This window comes from Platalea leucorodia, assembly GCF_965183815.1.
Source record: "Platalea leucorodia genome assembly, chromosome: 6".
Taxonomy (NCBI): domain Eukaryota; kingdom Metazoa; phylum Chordata; class Aves; order Pelecaniformes; family Threskiornithidae; genus Platalea; species Platalea leucorodia.
Window position 1 is genome coordinate 30,708,000 of NC_138828.1, and position 20,898 is coordinate 30,728,897.

At 37.1% G+C, this 20,898-nt stretch overlaps 1 protein-coding gene across 1 annotated transcript in view; it reads left to right on the top strand.

The window, feature by feature from the left end:
- Nucleotides 1-20,898, top strand: part of TACR3 (tachykinin receptor 3) — a gene marked incomplete at both ends in the record, with an annotated part of 37,758 nt that overhangs the window by 7,498 nt on the left and 9,362 nt on the right. Inside the window, 2 exons of the mRNA XM_082316500.1 lie at nucleotides 5,458-5,646; nucleotides 7,073-7,223. Of these exons, the coding sequence (XP_082172626.1) occupies nucleotides 5,458-5,646; nucleotides 7,073-7,223 (340 nt within the window). The remainder of the gene's footprint in view (nucleotides 1-5,457; nucleotides 5,647-7,072; nucleotides 7,224-20,898) is intronic.

A 20,898-nucleotide genomic window follows, 5' to 3' on the forward strand; every position in this document is an offset into this window, starting at 1 on the left:
CCTTCAGCTCAAATACCTACCATCTTTTAGCGTCCTTAGAGACAGAGGTGCGGGGAGGTCCAATGTCTGTGTATAAATATGACAGAACATAGGGGACCTACGAGGGCCTCAGCACTCGCCACTTTCACTGACTTCAGAAGGACTACATAAGTTCAGGCCACTTGAAAGAACAGTGGAGAAGCGGAACAGTCATTAAGACAGATGACATCAGAGCATCAGAGAACTCCATCTGTTCCTCTTGCACACAGTTTGTGGTTGGCTGATCACAGAGACAACAACTCTTTGGGAGTTCTCACCCATACACTTTCAGAGGCAAAAGGGCTTGCCACCACAGAGCCCTACTGCCAAAACATTGTGCTTTCCTAACAGTTCTACTTACCTTGGAATCTCTGGTCCACTAGGGCTGATTTTTCTCATACGTCTTTTGCCTTTACATCACTGCAGTTTCCTTTCTTATTGTCTCCTCTCTCAACCCAATTTCTATCTGCTATTATAGCAGCCCTAATGACAGAGCTACACCATGAAAGACGACAGACGGTTGTCAGCCATGAATAACTGGAATATATGGGGGCAATGTTGGTTTGGATGGTTGGACTCGATGATCTAATGGTTGGACTCGATGATCTTAAGGGTCTTTTCCAACCTTAATGATTCTATGATTCTATGAATATCCTGCATCATACATACACATTATCCCATACTTGGCCTCCTCACCTCACTGATTTTCTGAGCAACACCTAAGCATGGAACCTCTAGCCTGTACTAGCAGGAGCTTTCATTCCTGATGGAAACACTCTAGCCAAAATGAACAGAGATCAAAGGCAAGGGCCAACTGAAAAATTAGCTACTGCTCCTTCAGGTTGAGGCTAAAGAGATAGACAACCAATTTACCACCCTTAGGCACCAGTAATGGCAAGGTAACATTTCCAGCAAACAAAGTTATAGGAAGGAATGGCTAAGCCTCCTTTGCAAATGACAGCTAACTGCAGGAAGAACTCAATTCTCTTCTGGGCTTCTTTTGGCTACAGAGATTAACATCCAGAGATACCTCAACTACGGACATGTTTTTTAACCTGCAACTGAGAGTCATTCCACATTTTCCACTATCCCTAACTATGGCAATGATAGCTTCTCTAGGAAAATGCTACCAAACTTATATGACAAATTTGAGTGAGTGTAACAATTGCAGCTATAAAGTAATATCTCACTAGGTTAATTAAGCAATTTTGTTTCTAAGAAAAGCCACTTAGGGAAAAAGTTAGATAATTCATTGCAATTGTTAGTATACTGGCAAATTATAATAAGTAAGATTTGTTATAAAAGGCTCAGTAGTAGAAAGCTGTCAATAGTCTCTGGTCAGGTAAGTCCTTCCTGCACAAAGGCATTATTGAGGGAATGGTCAAGGCTCCTCCACCTCCTCCCCATCTTGTTTGTTAGAATGTCTGCCTGCTACGTTTTTGTAATCTATCTTGTACAAAAGTTAGGCTGTTGGCTTATCACTCAAATTTCAACAAGAAAGACAAGTAGCCTGCTTTTCATCTGATCCTTGTCCTTTGACTTACCTCACTCAGACAGCCAATAGTTAAAATTTCCATCAGTATATCTGTATGAGTCGTTTCACACAAACAATCCACATCTTTAAAGGGCAGACACTAGACAGGGAGATAAAACAACAGAATTATATTTTAGCCAAAGAGAATTACTCCTGCTGCCTATTGGGAATAAGAATAATATAGCTGGGAATAAGAATAACGTGAATGTACTAGAAATCTGACAATAGCACATAAAATAATGTCAATGTGCAATCTGAAAAAAACTAGCAATTAAAAGGAATGATTCCAGGCTAGGAGGAGATGCTTTAAGAGTCCCACAAGCATGTGAAAATGATGACTTGTTTATGGGTTATCACTTACTACAGGTAAAGATCATCAAATATTTTGGACAGTATCTGGCAGCCCACGCTCAAGCTAGGTCAATTTGAAAGACAGGACTCATGACTACAAACTTACCTTCATTACCAAGTTGTACTTACTCTTTGGAGGAGAAGAACTAGGGTGTAGAGGGCAACAATCTAACTGATGTATATTTTCATGAGATCTGCTGCTCTCTCAGGACAAGACACCCAGCACTTGAATAAAGTTATTTCATAGTGTGGGATACCAAAAGCACTGGTTTAGCTGAAAAAAAACCAAAAAGCAGGTAAAGGAAAGGGGAACTAATTACCCTGTGGGAAAAAATATGTATGTGCAGTAAAAACAATGCAAAAGTAATAGGCTTGAAATTCTAGATATGGAAATTGATGATTCAGAACTGAAGTTGGTTTAGATCACTCCGTTTCTGACAGCATTTAGATGTTTTAAGGTATTAGCACAGTTATCATGTCTATTAAAGGCTGAGTACCGCTATGATGGCAGATACTTATCACATATTTGATGGTTAACTATAAACAGGGTTATTTTTGCTAAAACAAAGATCTATTCTATAATTACCCATCTCTCAAGTATGAAATTTCCAAGAAGTAGCAATATCTTGAATGAAATTTGTTTGCCATAGCGGGTAAATATGGATGCAGAAGATTACTTACACAAATTCTTCTCAGGAGCATTATGTTATGAATATTACTATTATTATTGTCTTGTAGCTAATGTCTGTACATAAAAATCTTGGGCAAGTCTGCCTAGAACCTAGATGTATACTGTAACAATTAGGACATGTCACACTTTCCTTCATTTTAAATGAGTAGTACTCTTCTAATTGCAGCAGAACAGAACTTATTCATCCAAAAAAGGATTGATTCAAATCAATGGCAGCTTATCCATTGATTTCAATGGATTTCAATTCAAATCCCGCCTGGATTTGGAAGCACAGACCCAGTCAGTCACATAACACTATAAGAAGGGTTCTCATGATCTAAAGCCAAGGCAGAAGATGAGAACAGAAAAAGTAAACATCATGAATGGCTTTGAAATTTTTTTATCTATGAATGTCGAAAGGACAAACAGACAAGAAAAATAACAATAATCGCATATTAGTGTCACTTTGAAATAGGATCTACTAATTTATGCTTGCTTACCTACAAAATAATTCATTCTCTGTGAGTGTAAAGTAAACTGATTTTATAACTTCTAAGCCCCACAGCAACACCTCAAGTCTCAACAATAGCACAAAATCTACAAATGCTTATAAGATAAAGGGATTTTTTTTCCACAATCCTGCTATACAATGCCTATTACTGCCTATGTAATTTTCCATACAGAAAATAGTCTCTGAATCTATCCCAGTCCATCTTTATATGAGGTAGAAATGTAGAGAAAGAGTAGATGAAGAGCCACAGTACATCTTTTACTTATTGCAATTCCTTTAGATGGTATAAATGACACAAGGAAGAAAGCAATACTGGAAAGTTCTGAAAGTATTTTCTCTACGCATGTAGGCTGGAATAGGTGTGGTTTGACTTTCTAGCTGTATTTAAAACCTGAAACAGACAGGGACAAGGGCAGTTATCAGGCATGAAGGCTGGAGACAATGGAAACAAAGAGGACCTTTTGGAAATCACTGATATACTCCAATAATCTTGTCAAAGACAACCAGATAACTGGACATGTGTACTGTGAAAGACAGTAAAAGTATATGGGCCATAATTATTCTTTGGCAATGAGTTTGCTTCTTCCAGAATTAGTACTAATCACTGTGACTGATGACAAACTGTTGAAACTGATCCAGACATTCTCCTAGAAATTTGGAAAACTCTCATTAGCAAAACATTCAAGTTGGTTTTCATATTCATCCCAGTTTTCTATCTGCTTCAGGTGTTTTCATATAATATGAAAATAAAAAAAAATACAAGAAAATACAGAAAAAATATTTTAATTTTGTTAGTTTCCTTTTGACTTGCCCTGGTTATTCCTGAGGAGCTTCTAAATCATTGCTATTCTGATTTCAGAAAAGCAATGGTTTGGGCAACACCGTGTAGAATATCAATGCTACCAATGACTTCAGAAGGGCAGATCTTTGGTTTCCTGAATAAGTACAGATACACTGAATACTTCAATGGAAATTTCTTGATTTAAATTACTGATCTGTTAACTCCTACATTAACTCACAAAGAGCATTGTGTTGCAATCATGAATAAAAGGATTTTTTAATGTACTGTGAGAAGCCTCCGGATCTGAAGCGAAATATTAATGTAAAAACCATTTCCTTGGGCTGTTTTGGAAAACATTAGGATGTCAGATTAAAGAACATGCAGTTAGTTATTCAGTACGCTATATCGGTAACACAATATGGAGATATGTATAGCCAGTATCTCCTTGGTTTTATGGAAGTACAAAAATTTCTTTAAATGTGATTCTGGCTGATACTTATCAGCATTCCCCTAATAGTGGAAGAAATTTTGAATAGTGTTCCTATCTAATTAATATGATTAATGATTTTGCAAGTCATTATTTGGTCATTGTTAAATGAAACAAAATAGTGTGATCAGGAAAGCTGGTGGAATATACCTTAATTCAGGGTTTAGCCCAGAAATCAAAGCAGTAGCCATGCTAAGAAAAATGTGAAAAACACATGAAGGATGTGATATGGAGCTTATAAAATACACAATTTCTGTCTCCCTTGTTCCTTGCATCTATAACAGAGATCAGAAGACAGAAAACAAGACTTGTTTTTCTTTTACTGTCAGTCTTGATGCCTTCCTGTTTCTCTTTTTTCCTAAGCTTTTAAATTGTACTTACTTAGAGTAAACTTTTTAATTATTTATTGCATGTTCTTCTAAAGTTATCAGCATATATGGGTTGCCAATACAATTATAGGGCAGCAAGAAGAATGCTATCCTACCTGAGAACACAGGAACTGAGAAAGCAAATGAGATGCTTTCATGCTTTATGCATCTATTTTTTATCACTTCTACGTTGACTGAGGAAACACTCATATGGCTCCTCTCTCAATCTCTGTATGAACCAGTTGCAGTCTGGGGCCCTTTGGCAGATGATCCGAAGACAGTCTATATTTACTGAAATAAATGCATGTGGACTTATCAGGTTCCTGTAGCTTTTGGACAGATGACTAATAATCCTGACAGCTTGGCTGTTAATCTTTTCATTAGAGATAAACCCTGTATTATGTAGCAGAGTAACAGAGGATCCAGCTGTATTGTTGCTTTTCAATCAGGTTGTGCAGTAACAGGATTAACTAACTCTTTGAGAAATAGTTGCTCTATTGGTATACATATGGTTAACTGGGTGTCCCACAGCTTTAAAATAATATTCCATGAACCTTCTTTTTCTTCCAGCACTGCCTTCATGGGGGCTGAACCACCCAAAGATCACAGATATCAGAACTCCAGGAAGACAAATACCTCTGCTTTTATCCGTCTCACAACCCCAAGCTTTGGTTGATTCTAGATACATCCTAATCTCTGAAGGTTTCTTATGCACAGGTTTTTGCTTTCTTTTACAGATACATGGCCATTATTGATCCCCTGAAACCTAGGCTCTCTGCAACTGCTACCAAGGTGGTTATTGGGAGCATATGGATTTTGGCTTTCCTGTTGGCCTTTCCCCAGTGCCTATACTCCATAACCAAGGTGATGCCTGGGAGAACTGTTTGCTATGTAGCATGGCCAGGTGGTCCAAAACAGCATTTTACGTAAGCTTTTGTTCTTTTAACTTGTGCATGGTGGTATCTACACTTGCAATGGAGTTGGCAAAAGCTGTAGAGTATCACACAGATACTCTACATGCAGAAGAACTAAAAGCACTGATCGCTGAGAAATGTAAAGCAAGTTTTCTAAGCTAGGAAGACAGAGCATTTTAAGTGATAAGTGGAACACATTTATTCTCTTCCACTTTTTTAAGTGTTCTCCATCCCATACTGCATGTTTACCATGATTGCTTCACCTAAGATGACTACTTCTATACAGACAGAGATGGTCAGAAATGAGGACAGAACATGCAATTCAAAGCAAGCTTCCTTTTCATCCTAACCAGGAAAACAAGTATTTCCAGCCAGACTCTTTTCTCTGGATCTCTTCATGAGAAGGTTGGATTTTCCCACTTCATTCTGTTACACTATCACAGTTACTTATCTCAGGTATCAGTCCAAGAAAACTGTAAAACCTATAACTGGTTCCAGTTTCTGAAAGTGTAGAATAACAGTCAATTAAATTGAATATATCCTATTTGTCCCTCTGGCAGAATTAGGAATAAGTGGTTACCTAGCCATAGAAACATTATCTGCCCTTTCATGTCTTCATTGGCATTTAAGATGAACTCTGTGTTCAAGGCTGAAAGCCTGTGTAACCATCCAGCATCAAATTTGACCTTTTGCTCTCTTTCAGGAAGATGAAAGAGGCCCTGGTCATACATAATTTTTATCACTTTAGAAGCCATGCACAGATATTTCTCTTTAGGGCAGCAAGGTCACTCTTGGTGATAGCTGAGGATTCTTCACTGATCATTCACTGGGATTTTATCTGAAGATGGTATTTAACCAGGAACTAACAGGAGGCAAAAGAAATTACCTTTTTTTCCCAGTGTTTACATCAGCAGCGATGACTATGTTGCACATAGCCAACAGAACTGTGTTGCCTATGTGCAACAGATCTGCCATATGAAGTAGGTTGGGTAACACAGGACAGTTATCAGGGCCTTTGTATAAAGATACCATTTACATACTTATTTTCCTCTTTCATTTATGGTCCAGACTGGAGCTCAAACTGCCTTGCTTGCCCTTAGGATACTTGGCTGTGCAATAATTAAATCAATTCAGCTAGCTATGGATAAACATACCTTATTCTGCAGTCATTAATTTTGATAACCATAGTGTCATTCTTAATTTATGCTAGTGCAAGTTCAGAATCAGAACTAGAAACCCCACAAAGCACTTGCATTAAAATGTAAATAAATTTGCAGTGCAATTCAAGACTTTCAAAAAGACAGTGAAAACGCCAAGGACTAGCCAGCCAACATAAAACATGCTTTGTGCTACAGTAGCACTCTTGACTTCTAGCAGCCCATTCCGTTGGTATAGCTCCTCTGAAAGCACTTATCAGCCTAATGCTTTTTCATTGCAGGTATCATGTCATTGTGATTGTGCTGGTCTACTGCTTTCCACTGCTTGTCATGGGCATCACTTATTCCATAGTGGGGATTACCCTCTGGGGAGGAGAAATACCAGGCGACACATCTGACAAGTATCACGAGCAGCTCAAAGCTAAGAGAAAGGTACTGTTCCATTAAACCTCACTAAGTGAATCCTGATAACATCATCTGCAATTGTGTTGCAAAGTATTGCAGTATATTCCTTCAGAAACACCAAGACATTCGAAATAACAGTAATGAGAGATCTACTTCAGTAAAAAATTTGATTAAGTTTGGCAAGTTTTCTTCCATGTTCACTAGCTGTTCTTTTTGTAACTTTAATGTTCATCATTAAATAAAGGTAACATTTGGATTTTAACTTCTTACTCCACATGTAGTGGCATATACTGTGTCTGATATGTGGAAACTAAGCCCAAATGTTTAGCCTTTACAGAGCTAAAATACTGAGTTTTGAACAATGGACTAGCAAACCGTTAGCTCTTCTTAGGCCAGATTCTCATCCCACTGAAAGAAAAGCGAATCTTGCTGTAATTTTCAGTAGACTAAGTCCTATGCATCTTTGAGATGAGTGCTGATTGGCCTGTTCATATTGAATAATTTAGGTTTTAAATAAATAACTTTTGGTGAGAAATACAAACTATTTTTCCCAGTTATTTTCTTGTAATCTTTTTCACTGTAAGTATTGCCTAATCTAACAAGACTGTGGATTGCTTGTGAACTGATTATTTGACTATTTCCAGTTCAGTTTTCACCATGTTGCAGTGCCATGAAGGTTTCTTTCTTATAACATTCTTTTTCTTAACCTAACTTTTCTTCTTTAGTAAGGCAGCCCTTCCGCTTTTTATTTCTGACATTTTTTTCATACTAAAATGCATTTAACCTTTCAGATTTGAAAAAATCGTACCCAAACACGAACTGCTCATTCACAATGATGAACACATTTTCAATTGCTCAGTTTGCTTCCTGATACTGTGAATACATTTGAAGAGTGCTATATGCTACCACTCTGTAGCAATAGCAGAGTGCAGCATATTGGGTCCTGAGACAATAGGGGATCTTCTGCAAATACTGGAGAACACTGATGTTTCCATTTCTTTCAGGACACTGCCAGGAATATGAAAGTGTTTTTTCCCCACACAGAACACAGAAAAAGTTGTTATGGTGGAGGATATATGAAAGGAAAGATTAGGATCATTTTCTCATTCATACATCTTCAGACTCATAAGAGATAAGTGCAAGACTTTCTATGGCAAGTGTCAGTTGTCAGAATGGTAGACATGCCTAGGCAGCTTTACAGTATGACGTGCAATGCCTCCTATGAAGCCAAAGGTGTTATTTAATTTCACTTTTACATAGCTTTTATAAGAGGGTAAAATTCTCTTAAGGAGGGTAAAGAGGGTAAAATTCCTCTCTTAAGGAAGCAAAATGCAGTTTGACTAGTATTATCACTACTATTGCCTTGTAACAGTTCAAAGATTATTTGGAATGTGAACGGAAAGAAAATGATGAAAAATCATCATGGAAAACTAACCAGTATGCTTTGCATCTTTGCCCCAAAGTGAAATTATTTGCCAAATTTCCAGAAATGCCGACAGCATTTCAAAAGATCAGCATTTCACTCTTCACCATTATCCATAGAAGTCCAACACTACCATTACAGTCTTTGCCATGCATGTTGTCACTTACCCAAAAGTGTATTTTCAAAGTTATGAAATTACCTTTCCTACAGAGCATAAGCAGAAAAAGATTTCACTGGTCAATTCACCATGCCTTTACCAACACTGCCCTTTCAGCCAGTGAAAAAAAAGGAAGCAAATACTCAGTGGAGGGTGCCCAGGGTCTGATTGTAAAGACAAACTGAGGAATCATTTTCTGTAACAGGCACAGTTTGCAAAAGCAAGTGTGGAAAGAAATTTATTAAAAGCTAACTTGGAGAACAAGGAGATCCCAGAACTTCAGCACCTATTATCATAATGACTAAGTAAAATAAACATCTTACGTCATAAAAACTAAAGGTCTCTGAAGAGAAATGCTGGTTTTTACTATATACTATGAAGGGTCCAATTAAATCCCTTGAATACTTGAAAAACAGCACCTCCTTAGAACTCTAAATATATGCAAGAGACAAGCAGTAGCATCCTTAATTAAAGGATTTTAAATGTGAGAGTACTGGAATGCATGCCTTCAACACATGCAACCAGGGTATTGAATTATGTGCAGACATATTGTAACTGCATCGGTGACTTTATTGGCAGAGCTCCATGACAGCTCTTCAGTTCCACTGCTGTGCTCCCTGGCAGGATTTATGAAATAACTGGTATTTGGACAGATGAATCGTAATTGGTCATTCATGGAGATGAACTAATAGACTGGAATCCAAATAAAACTATCACTCAGCCCACCTCTGATAACAGAGCTATTGCTTTTCCTTTATTCAAACAAAGTTATCATCTGTTTTTCTTGCTATTTGGCATGCAGATATCTAGAGATATAGAAAGTCTGTACTGGCTGCACTTATAATGATGGAGAAATATAAAATAGCTGACTACATGTTTCATATTATGCAATGATACAGTGCAAAGGATGTTTGATTAGGATTGTTTGACATGGTATTTCATGTAAGACCTTTAAAAGAAACGATGTTTGCCAAGAAAAGATTTGAAGCTTGAGAAAGTTGTTAGTAGTTCGATAAATAGTCTCATCACTTTGTATGTGTGACTGTGCAATGCACCCTGAATCCTTCTGAAAGCAACATCAAAGAAAAAAGGATTCACAGAATTTCACAGTACGCACTACAGACTGGGCAACACAAAGTCGTACTTAGTATCTTTAAGGGTAAAAGACTTGGAAATTTTTAGAAATTCAGAACTGCATGAGACTACTACCGCTACTTTTTTTTTTTTTTTCTCCTGACAGATCAAATGTCTCAGGGACTGACCCATTTAAATTTGCCTGACATCAGTCTTTTGAACTTCTGAACATTCACTACCTGTGGGGACTTTGCAGCCATTACCCATTCTTCTTAAAGCTGCTGGCATGAGACTGACTGATGTTCAGCTGAACATCATTTATTCTCCTGCAATTCCCATTTTCACAAGGTGGAATTACAGTTTCAATACTGTCATACATAACTGAAGTTTATATAGGTGGCTCATAACGTTACTATCAGTTTTAGTAGGCCAAAGTGTTCTTTACATTCAATGCAAATACTTAGAGACTTGCTCTCAGATCTTGTCTCCACACTCTGTTTTTTCTATCTAACCTCCTGTTCCAAACTCTTCCAGCTTTACTTAACCTGTAAGAGGGGATAATCATGTACTGTAAATAAAATCAATCATTTACTGTTATCTTTGTCAAGAGATGCAGTTCTGATACAACTGTCTTCTGAAAAAATAGTGTTTCTCTCAATAGAAGATGCCATTGCCTTGTCCCAATAGGACAAATATAGAAGAACAGAAAATACTTTCCTTAACTTTTATATCTTTTCTTTACAGTTCCCCTTACCTCTAACTATTAACTTTATGATAATACATCACTGCGCATCTTTTTCAGTGATTTTCATTATTCCTCTATACTTATGCCTCTGCCTGTATTCTTTGCTTCTCCTAACACAGCTTGAGGTGTCGTCTCAACTTCTTACTGCAATGAAGATTGATTAAAAGCCACATTTTTCCAATATCAAAATTGTTTTGCAAATTTGCATGTAAAACCAGAAAAAAGACCTATATGTTTGCTAGTGACTCACAGTATTACAGGAATCACTAAAGAGATGGTCAGGTTTACCAGCCTAACTACATAAGGAAATTTTCAAAGTTTTATATATATATTTTGACAGATATAGCAAAAGTAGAAATCCCATATCCATTTACAGTCAAATGCATCTATTTACTTAGTTAATACAGTATATGTAACACAGTGGAGGAGAAAACGAAAAAGTAGCAAACTTAAGACTTCCACCTGAAAATAAAATAATATTCAAAACAATGTGGGACTGGAGGAATAATGATGTCACAAGAACCACTTTTGAATACGAATTTGAAATATTATGTAGCGCGAGAAGCCAAATCAAGTAAGACAGCAGGACACACTTTTCCAAGTCAGGGTCAGAACAGTTACATGGAAATTCAGAAATCACTCAAAATTACTGCGTGAAAAGCTTTTACTAGATAAACAGAAATATCCAGGTGAAGTCTTAAAGGACTACAAGTAAATATTACCAAAAGGCATCCCAACAATTTTAAATAATTTTCTGAAATACTTACATGAAACTTTTCCCCTCTTTCATAGACTGCAGAAGTAAGCAACAGAACAGGATCTGAACAAATGGTCTCTGTAAGAACTATTGCATGAGCAATTCACACGTAGCGACTCACATGTATTTCTCTGGTTTTTTTGTTTGTTTGTTTTGTTGGGGTTTTTTTGTTTTTGGTTTTTTTTTTACTTACATGAATTTAGAGAAAGTCCAAAGAAGGGCAACTAAACTGATCAAAGGTCTTATGAAGAGATTAAAATGGCCTGGACTTCTCAGTTTGGAGAGGAGGAGGCCAAGGGATGAGATGGTCAAGGTTTACAGAATCACGAAGGTGGTAGATAAAGTGACTGAAGAACTGTTGGTCATCAAATCCTGAAATACAAGAACTAACAGAAGAGCAGTTTAAAGCAGGTAGAAGAGAGAGTACTTTAAGAAAGGGTAATTTAAGAGTTGGTAAAGAGTTTCTGCCACACTCTCCTGCCAGATGCTATGATCTCAGAGGGTTCAGAAAGGCATTAGGCAAATTAACAGGCAACAAATTCATAAATAGATACTGAAAGGATGAAGCAGGGATGCACCCCTCTCTAATACAATTTTGGGTGCTGGGTCAGCATTAGGAAAGATAGAAAACGGCCAGGTTCGTGGGATCTCCCTAAACAGCACCTCCTACTGCCACGGTCAGAGACAGAATAGTAGCACAGATGGACAGCTGTCTGATCCAGAAGGAACTGTCCTATGTCCTTATGTTCCTTTTTTACATAGCAGTACAGCTATAAAAATATAGTTCAGCATATTGTTCCTGACTTCTCACTGACTTTTAGTGCAACTAAAAAGGCAGATTTTCCTTTTTTCTTTTTTTTTTTTTTTACCACATATGAATACATGACATGAAGTCATGTTAATATACATTTTATACTACATTGCACAAAATAAGAAAAGTATACTTAGAAATAATGATACTTTTGCTGGCATTACATGGTAGCTGACCAGGTCAGGATGAAAGAAAGAAGCTGAATTGTTTCACTGTGGAGTAGTTTATTAAGTGGCAGATTTGGTTAAATTACAAAAAAAACCAACCAAACAAAAAACAAACAAACAAAAAAAACCCCAAAAAAACCCAAAAAAACCCAAACCAAAACCCAAGAGAGTCAAAGCCCAAAACATTACAATGTAGCATCAAAACTCGTGGAACACTGAATTAATTATGAGCACCCACAAAGGCTGACACAGGTTTGGAAAAACAAGACCATACTCATAATATAAAGATTATTCATCAAAAATAGGTGATGAGAATATTACACTATGAACTCACATGTCACATGGTAAGTAATTCTGAAATTAAAGATCCTTATTGTTAACAAGCAACCACTAACTCTAGACAGACAGACTAGTTAAATACTGCCCCATTCATAAAACGTCATGTGAAAGTTTGCAGCCAGCCATAAGAAAGAAAATGTTTTGACAGTCTGGGTCCATGGATTTGTCTTGCCTGTGACCTCCTATCTCCTGCCAACATGCTCTTGAAACTCCACTTTTATCCTAGACATTTGTTCAGACTTCTTCAAGGTTGGAAAATAATTGCTACCGCAGGGGACTGCACAAAGACATGGTAAGTTCAATATCTTCCCAGTTATTTAAGCAAGCTGTCTTCTCCTAGCTTTTCCCATCCTGAGGACCAGCATTCCGATCTCCAATAACTTATATGTTATATTCCATCTTCAAAATGGCATAAGGGAGTCAAACAGTTTAATATAACAGAAAGTCAATATAACTTGATTATCCTAAATTCCATTAAAAACACCAGCTGCAATCAACTACTCTACACAGCTTTGTACTACAGACTTCAAGGGACAGCCAAATCTTCACAGCTGACACCCTATCCTGTACTGAATCATCACCTATGCATGTTTTTTAGAAGTCAGACAGTAATAACCAGAGAATTTTTGGGCCTTTATTCAGGTAATGGTCTACCAAAGCTGCACATATGTCTAAATATTCACTTCTCCATGTTATGTATGCTCCAAATCCTGGAGCACACAAACACAGGGGGAAGGCATCTGGATTACAGCTCATCCAAACTGGCCGTGTAACAGCAGACTGCAGAAGAGACTTATGTTGCCATCGTGCCTTTCCCACCACTTATGTATGCATGGGGCATGAATGTTTCCACCTTGTAGTTTCATTTGTGCTTGTGCTTCATGGACAGAAATGACTGCCATGTGATGTAGGAGCACTTTGCTTACATACTGACAAGGTGCCCACTTCAGAACTGTGCATACACAAAGGAGCATGTGCGCTTCCCCCGTGGGAAGGTACCCCTTCCCTGTGGTTGATTTTACGTTCCTGAGAGCAATAAGTGAAACAACCTACCCATTCTACCGTGGGGTAATGAGGTGCAGAAATTCAATTTGCTATGAATAATATATACCTCCTGCCAAAAATAGGTGCCTGTGTAATTTTTTGGTCCATCGGTAATCCTCTTCTGTAAATGGGTCTACTCTTTGACTTCGCAGAGATTGACAATGAAAATAAAATAGGGGTACGCTAGAACAGAAATGACAGAGAAGCAGCAGCTGGAGAATTAAACCCTATTTTAAGAACAGGTGGTCTTACTGATCTAACAGACTTAGCACTATGGCTTATATTGTGTGGATGACTATATTCCTCGACTATCTGAAATTTCATACAGCTACAGTTAAATTATCATTTATCCAAAATGCTGATGCATTATGAGCGCCTTGTAGGCCAAAGCTTTATCGTGGTGGAAAACCAGAGCTATACTTCTGTGCAGCCATTCATAAATTTAGCAAGAATTGTTCAGCATATTCAAAAAGGAAAAAAACTAAGTAATATCAGGTTGAAGGACAATTTACCCCAGCTAGCATCAGTTCTGTACATTCCACTGCTTTGTTGTCAGTCAACAACCAAAAAAAACCAGAGATGCTTTTTAATGATTCCAGTCCTTACATGGAAATGTCCACTGATTTATTCCTTAGGCAGCTGAAGGTATGACACAAATACCACCCAAAGTGGCAGCTTGTTATGCTTATACAATGTCTTTCCTCTACATGAAATACAAAGGATTGAACTAAAAGTTTCTGAAGTGATTAGCTCTGAATCTGTCTTTGTTTTCCCTATCATAAAACTAGTCTAACTTTATGATTTCATACTTTTAAGTCAGTGTCCTCTGATGTTAGACTCACCTAGTCATATATCTTAAACCTTGTGAAACTACTGTAGAAATTAAATCCATTTGAAGGGTTTCATGTCAATGAGACACAGCAAGTTTTAAACATCAGTTTTATCTGTGATTATATTTGACATTGTCACATTTCTTGCTTAAAGAAAAAACAACCCAGGAAGAAGGAATTCTCAGGAGCTTTTAAAGGCTCCTCCAAAAGCAAACTCGTCCCTTGTTTGCCAGGCACTGCAAGACATTGAACTGTGTCCAGAGCTTTCTCCACTTATTCCTTGAGTGTCAGTTTGTCTCTTTCAGTATTAAAATATTAAATGAAAACAGGACAGGAACCAGCCTCAGAGCCCCAGACCTGTCATCACAGGCAACCCTAACAGAATTCCTCTAATATCATCTTAGATTTCCATCTTAAAACCATTTTGCCTTATGGATCACTACATCTAATGGAAAGTGTTCTAAAACTCTCACTACTCCCAGAGTTCCAGTTTCCAGGCTAAATTTATTTATGGACAGCTCTATTTATGCCATTATTTTCTGTTAGCTTTCTTAATTACTTATTGTCCCGCACTGGTGCCATCTCTACAGACGGTTTTATAGCCATATCCTCTCTCAGCCTTTATTTATATTCATTACATAATTGAAACAAGTGCCTCTGGTCTTCTTTTATGTATCATCATCTGTATGCAACAAGTGACCAAAACCAGACAAGGAATGCCAGCAATGGAGTCCCACCATGATCCTGCACAGTGATAATAACACTTTCCTGTCTCCGCTAAAAAAGCCTCACCTCGAACATCCTAATATCTCATTTATTTGTTTCATTAAACTGATGACCTGGTTGTGCTGTAATGAGTCAATACGTGTCTCCTCCTCATTTGTTCACAACAGCTCATTCCACAACTCACAGCAGAAAATTTTGTTAGTCCTTAATTCAGCAAAACCCAGAATTTTTCCGATTATGATCCTACCTGTGAAAGAACAGTGTAAAACAATCCCCAAAACTAGCACAGCGCCAATCCAGCAGATTCTATCTGCTCTGTGATATCTGTCACTGCCATGACCCCCCCTTAGAGACACAACCACTACAGGTACCACACTAAGTATAGGATTAGCACTTTGAAGTTGCATTTCTGCTCCTGCGGTTCTTCAACATCCAAGTTATTCCTCTGCTATGCCTCTGTAGCAGCAAAGCTGCACAAAAGTGTGTTTTCACCAAACTTATTTGGCATGCTTTTATTCTTCTGTACTAAACTTCTCAGTAAATACATTAAATGAGGCCAATCTCAAGACTGACACAGAATATATCCTGATTTGGAGGGAGGTTAGTATTAAATAGTTTCTAATAAAAAATATTTCTCTCCACTACCTTTCCAGTGGAAAGTTGTTTCCCAAATCATGCTCAGTAGTGAAATGTGACAGGTAAAATTTACTTGCAAAAATTAGTAACTAAAGATAGGTTTACTCTGATTCTGCTTCAGGGCACCTCTTACTATGATATCCTTAACTCTGACAATTTATGGGAAGTATGAAATATCCTTGTTAACATGGTAAATGCAAATCAATCCTAATAAAGCTAGCGCCTGACTTCACGAACAGTTACACATGCCTAAAACTGGTTTTGTAACACTGTAGATGAAGTTACACAAGGGGATGTAGCATGCTTCTTAGCATGCTTCCTATGAAGCACTGATGGTAATTCTGTCTGTTGTTCTCTATGGCTCTGCATGGGTGAGCCAGCACTGGTCATGAAGTAGATTATTGGACCGGACTGCAAATGTTAGTGTTCCACGAATGTTTTGAGCAGTTGTCCCATACCCATAAAGACAGATACCCTGCCAGACTCACCAGATTGCTATTAACACAATAGTAAAAGTCACGACTTGCAAGTAATTGCTATTACAGTTAAAAGCTTGCAGAATAGGTGTTTTTTTTTTACCTTATTTTCTCATAAGCTTAACAAAAGCGTAACAAAAAGGGTAATACAAAACAAAAACAAAATACAAAAAAATAAAAAAATACAACAACAAAAAATAAAAAAATAAATAGAAAAAAGAAAAACAAAAAAATACAGAAACAAAAGGGTAATAAGGTCCAGAATATCATATGAATATCTGTCGGGTGAAAATACTAGCAGAAGAAGATATCTTTTCCTGTTTTGACAAGTAAGACAGTCCCATAGCTATTAAAAAAACAAGCAAGAATACAAACAGAGTAGTGACAGGAAAACTTGATTTGGGCATTTTTGTTTACCATTAATTAAATTCTTAAATTCTTGCACAATCAACACATACACACAGAGAGGCTTTTTTCCAGCAATACAGGACAGCATAACCAATGCTCTGAGACAACTTTTTTTTTTTTAAGTTTTAAAAAGTTCTGTTAAACCATTTCCATTATCGAGTATATGGACTGAATACCTATTGAAAATGTAAGGAATCAGCAAAGTAATTCTCAATGTTGTGTATCATAATTTTCATTATATAGTCTCATTCTTCACATGCTTAGCAGTTGCCTACGGAAAGACTGGGACATGAGGTACCGGGGAATTATTTTTATTGCATGTTAAAACCAAAATATTTTTTACAGAGCTATTCTATGGGCTTAGAACTTTGGAAAAACAGGGTTCATCCTTTCTCCTTTTCAGGATATTTTTTTTTTTCTGGGAATTTGTTCTCTTTTTAATAATTTGCCCACATTTTGAACAAGTTTTCCTATTGAGGTAAAAATAAAGTCAGACCTCCTGATCATTTTCTGAACAGCATTAAAACTATGTATATATGAAATATATACATATATATATATATATAAAAAATATAATGAAATTACTGGAAGGTGCCCTGCTCCGCTCTCTATCTACCAAACAGCTACAGCACAGTCAGCAACAGTACCAGCTTCCATTCACTGTCTCAAGTTTTCCTAAAACTCAGCTATGAACTGTGAACACATCAGTCCACACTCATTGTCCGTGCTTCAAGCAGCAACTACAGGGGAGTAAACGAAGAGTAAATTCTAAATATGGCTTTATACTGTGCATAAACCTTGCACAGTGTAAGTATTTACTGACAGACTGATGCAAGTTTTCTGGTTAAAACTTTCTTATAGAACAGCTGGCAACAACGCCAGATCAGGGGCAGAGTTAACAGACTGGTTCTGCATGGTCAGTGAGTAGGCTCAGGATTGTGCACTTAGAATTTCTGTGGTGCTTCTCCTCTGTATTTCTATATTTCTGATCACTTGTGGCAGCAAATTCATGTGAAATATTAAGTCTAGTCATAGTCCTAGGGCAAAAATTTCTGTTTGGTAATGCCTCATATTTTTAAGAATGGAAGTAACACTGGACTAAACAGACCAAAAATTTCAACAAACCACTCCAATGTTAGCAATGTTAGCGAACTCAGTGTGTTTTTAAATGCATTGCTGAATTAAACTATACACGTTCCTTAATAATAAAACCAAGGTACCTCCCAGAAAGACAAATGAAAACCAAATCTGTCTCTTTTTCAAAATTTTAATTTTAAGCATGGAGATTATGGTCTCCATGTTTAAAACTATGGAGCTGTTGTTTTTTTAAGACAGCCCTCATTTCCTCTGTGTAGTTTTCCCCAAGTTCAAGTTTGGGACCTGACCCTCCAGACAGGTAACCTTAATAACCTGTGTTCAGGACAAAGTATGTTCTTTAAGTTCTAAGCAAATTCTTTCACCAGCATACAAACCAACCTTGAAAACCTCAAAAGGTCTTTTGTTGTCTCTGAATGTTTCTCATCTAATCTGCAGTCAAAGTTATCCCATTACATATATCAAATTGCAACCACGTTTATAGCCCTATATATATATATATATATTTAAACACACAGATAAGAAAGACCTAATAAGAAGCCCCTTCTTCATTGAGTCCCTGTAGGAAAGTCGTGAACAAATTAATTTTAGCATGAGTTTTGAGTCTGTTGAGCTTTCTGGAATGCTGTCCAGCACCTGTGTGGTGAAAGGTCCAGGGAACCTGACACAGATCAGTCATTTTGGAGGACTGCAATGCCGAGTCCTGCACATTCAGCAAGAGCAGAACTGCAGCTCCAGTATTGCACTTACACACTTTTACATTCATTACATGTTGCTATTCACGTAAAAACAAAACATAATTTCAGCATGTCTTTTTCTGAGCTAAAGCAGAAGGCTATGTGACTACTTCCTTAAGAGTTAGCGTGAGAGACCTCACTAAACTCCTGCTACAGTATAAACTCACAAAGAGGAAACCAGATGAAACAGCCCAGAGACATTACAAATAGTGTCAGGAACTGAAATGCAGAGAACCTACAATATTCCAAATGTGCTTTTTAGAAACAGGTGAAAATTATCACCTACCCACAGAGGAGCGTCAGTGCTATGTCTATTGATACCTTCACCTAACAAATTCCATCCTTTAACTCAAGTACTTTCGTGCTTTAGGAGTTTCTGTACTGCAACATTGTAAACAACCTGTTGAAAGGACTCTTCTGTTATTACTCATTTTCTGGGGTGGACAGAGTGAGTTTCTTTGATTTCTACAGGCTTTGGAGCAGGTTTCCTAGGAAACAGTTTAAGTCACCCTGACATGGGTCAGCTTGTACCTTATTCCACAGGATTATCAAACCAGTACAGTAATGATCAGTGTGTTGACCATTACTGCCAAGTAGTGTGGATACTTTAATACTTGAAGCAATGCTAAAATGTCTGTACAAAAGCAGAAAGAGCAGATGCTGTCAGGACAATTGCGCTCCTGATACTTTTTAGCAAGAATAATTGACCAGAGCATATACCACCTTTTTACTGACCAAACATTTCCAAAATGTTCTGAGAGTAACAAGTCTACTTCTCCTAAAAAATTCATAGCCTTGTACAGTCATTTGTGGAATAACAAAGATAAACTAAGTGCATCAAATGCAAAATATGCCTCAGGCATCACTGACATTAACAGTTTCCTCTCAACTCAAGTTAAATTAAAATAGGACTGGGGGACATTTTTGTTTGTTTGTTTTTTCTTAGTTGGTAATAAATACTTTTGCTTTGACCTTTGAAAGGAAAGCTGTTACTACCATTGCAAATGCATAATTATGATGGCAATAGAAGAATAGCTTTCACTGCTTTTTGGTGGTTGTTTTTTGTTTTTGTTTTTCTGAACAGAATTTTGCCATGCATTTTAAACAAGTACAATTTAGGAATAAATCATTTCACCTTCAGGCAACACAATTTTATTCCTATCAACAGAAAAGAGAAGAAAAAAGTTTTTCAAACTATAGATTAAATAATCTGCATTCTTTCCCATGATGTCCCTGTGCCAAGGTTATAAAGAAATATGGGAAACATTAAAATGGTTTCTAATTATATAAATCACTTATTTAATTAACCTAAGTGAATAAGCTGAAAATAAAACAATCTAAAGGACTGTAGGCTTTCCCTATGAAATAAGAGCCTGTGCTCCTGTTTTGAAGATAATCAAAAGGTACGCATCTCATTTTAAGTTCAAGAGGGCAGTTTCCATTGATAGAGCTCACATAAAGCAGACCGTGTTTAGGGATACTTTTGCATAATTCACTGGCATAATTCAGCATAGCCTTATTTGTTTATTGCACTGTTCAGTATAAGGTCTGGTTTCCAAGAGAAAAAATTCACACGTGCCAATTCTTCTGAAGTCTTATCTGGAAAATTCAACTGAGTGTTAAAACACTGGCAAGGTTCTGGAAGAGCCTTCAATGAGGATTAGAAGTCTCAGACCATTTTCAGAATTGTGGCAAAAAGTAGACTTAAGAACCAACTACTCTTATTGGGAAAACAAAAGAAGATAGGTTTATTTTGTTTCCCCCACACCAAATCTCATCTCCGCTTGGAAGCACAGAAGTGAAGTGTGCCCCACCACTCATTCCAAGCCATATCTACAGAAGGAAACTATTGTAAAATAAGTGATGGTGTGAATTTTAAGTACAAAAGCACTAGGTCAGCTTTTTCACTTTTTTTCAGCACTAAATCTCAGGTGGATAACCATATCCAGTAATGCCGATCCCACAACAGCCACTCAGAGTCATTTTCTAAAGAACATAAACTTCTTATGCTACTCCATGCTGAAGACCAAGGCAATGATACAAGGCAACCTAACTTTATTTGTCATTTAGGTTACAGAAAAAAACCTCTTTTAGTTTGAGCAGCAGACATGAGCATATTGTCTAATATCTAACAATCTCTTGTGAGAAATTAAGACATCTCTTTTAGATAAAGTAATGTAAGACTTGTGGCAACTTTTCTTCCCTGCCCCCAATCAGATGCTTGTAAAATCATGTCTTCTCAATGAAAAAAAGCCTGAGCAAAAGATTTACCCCCTT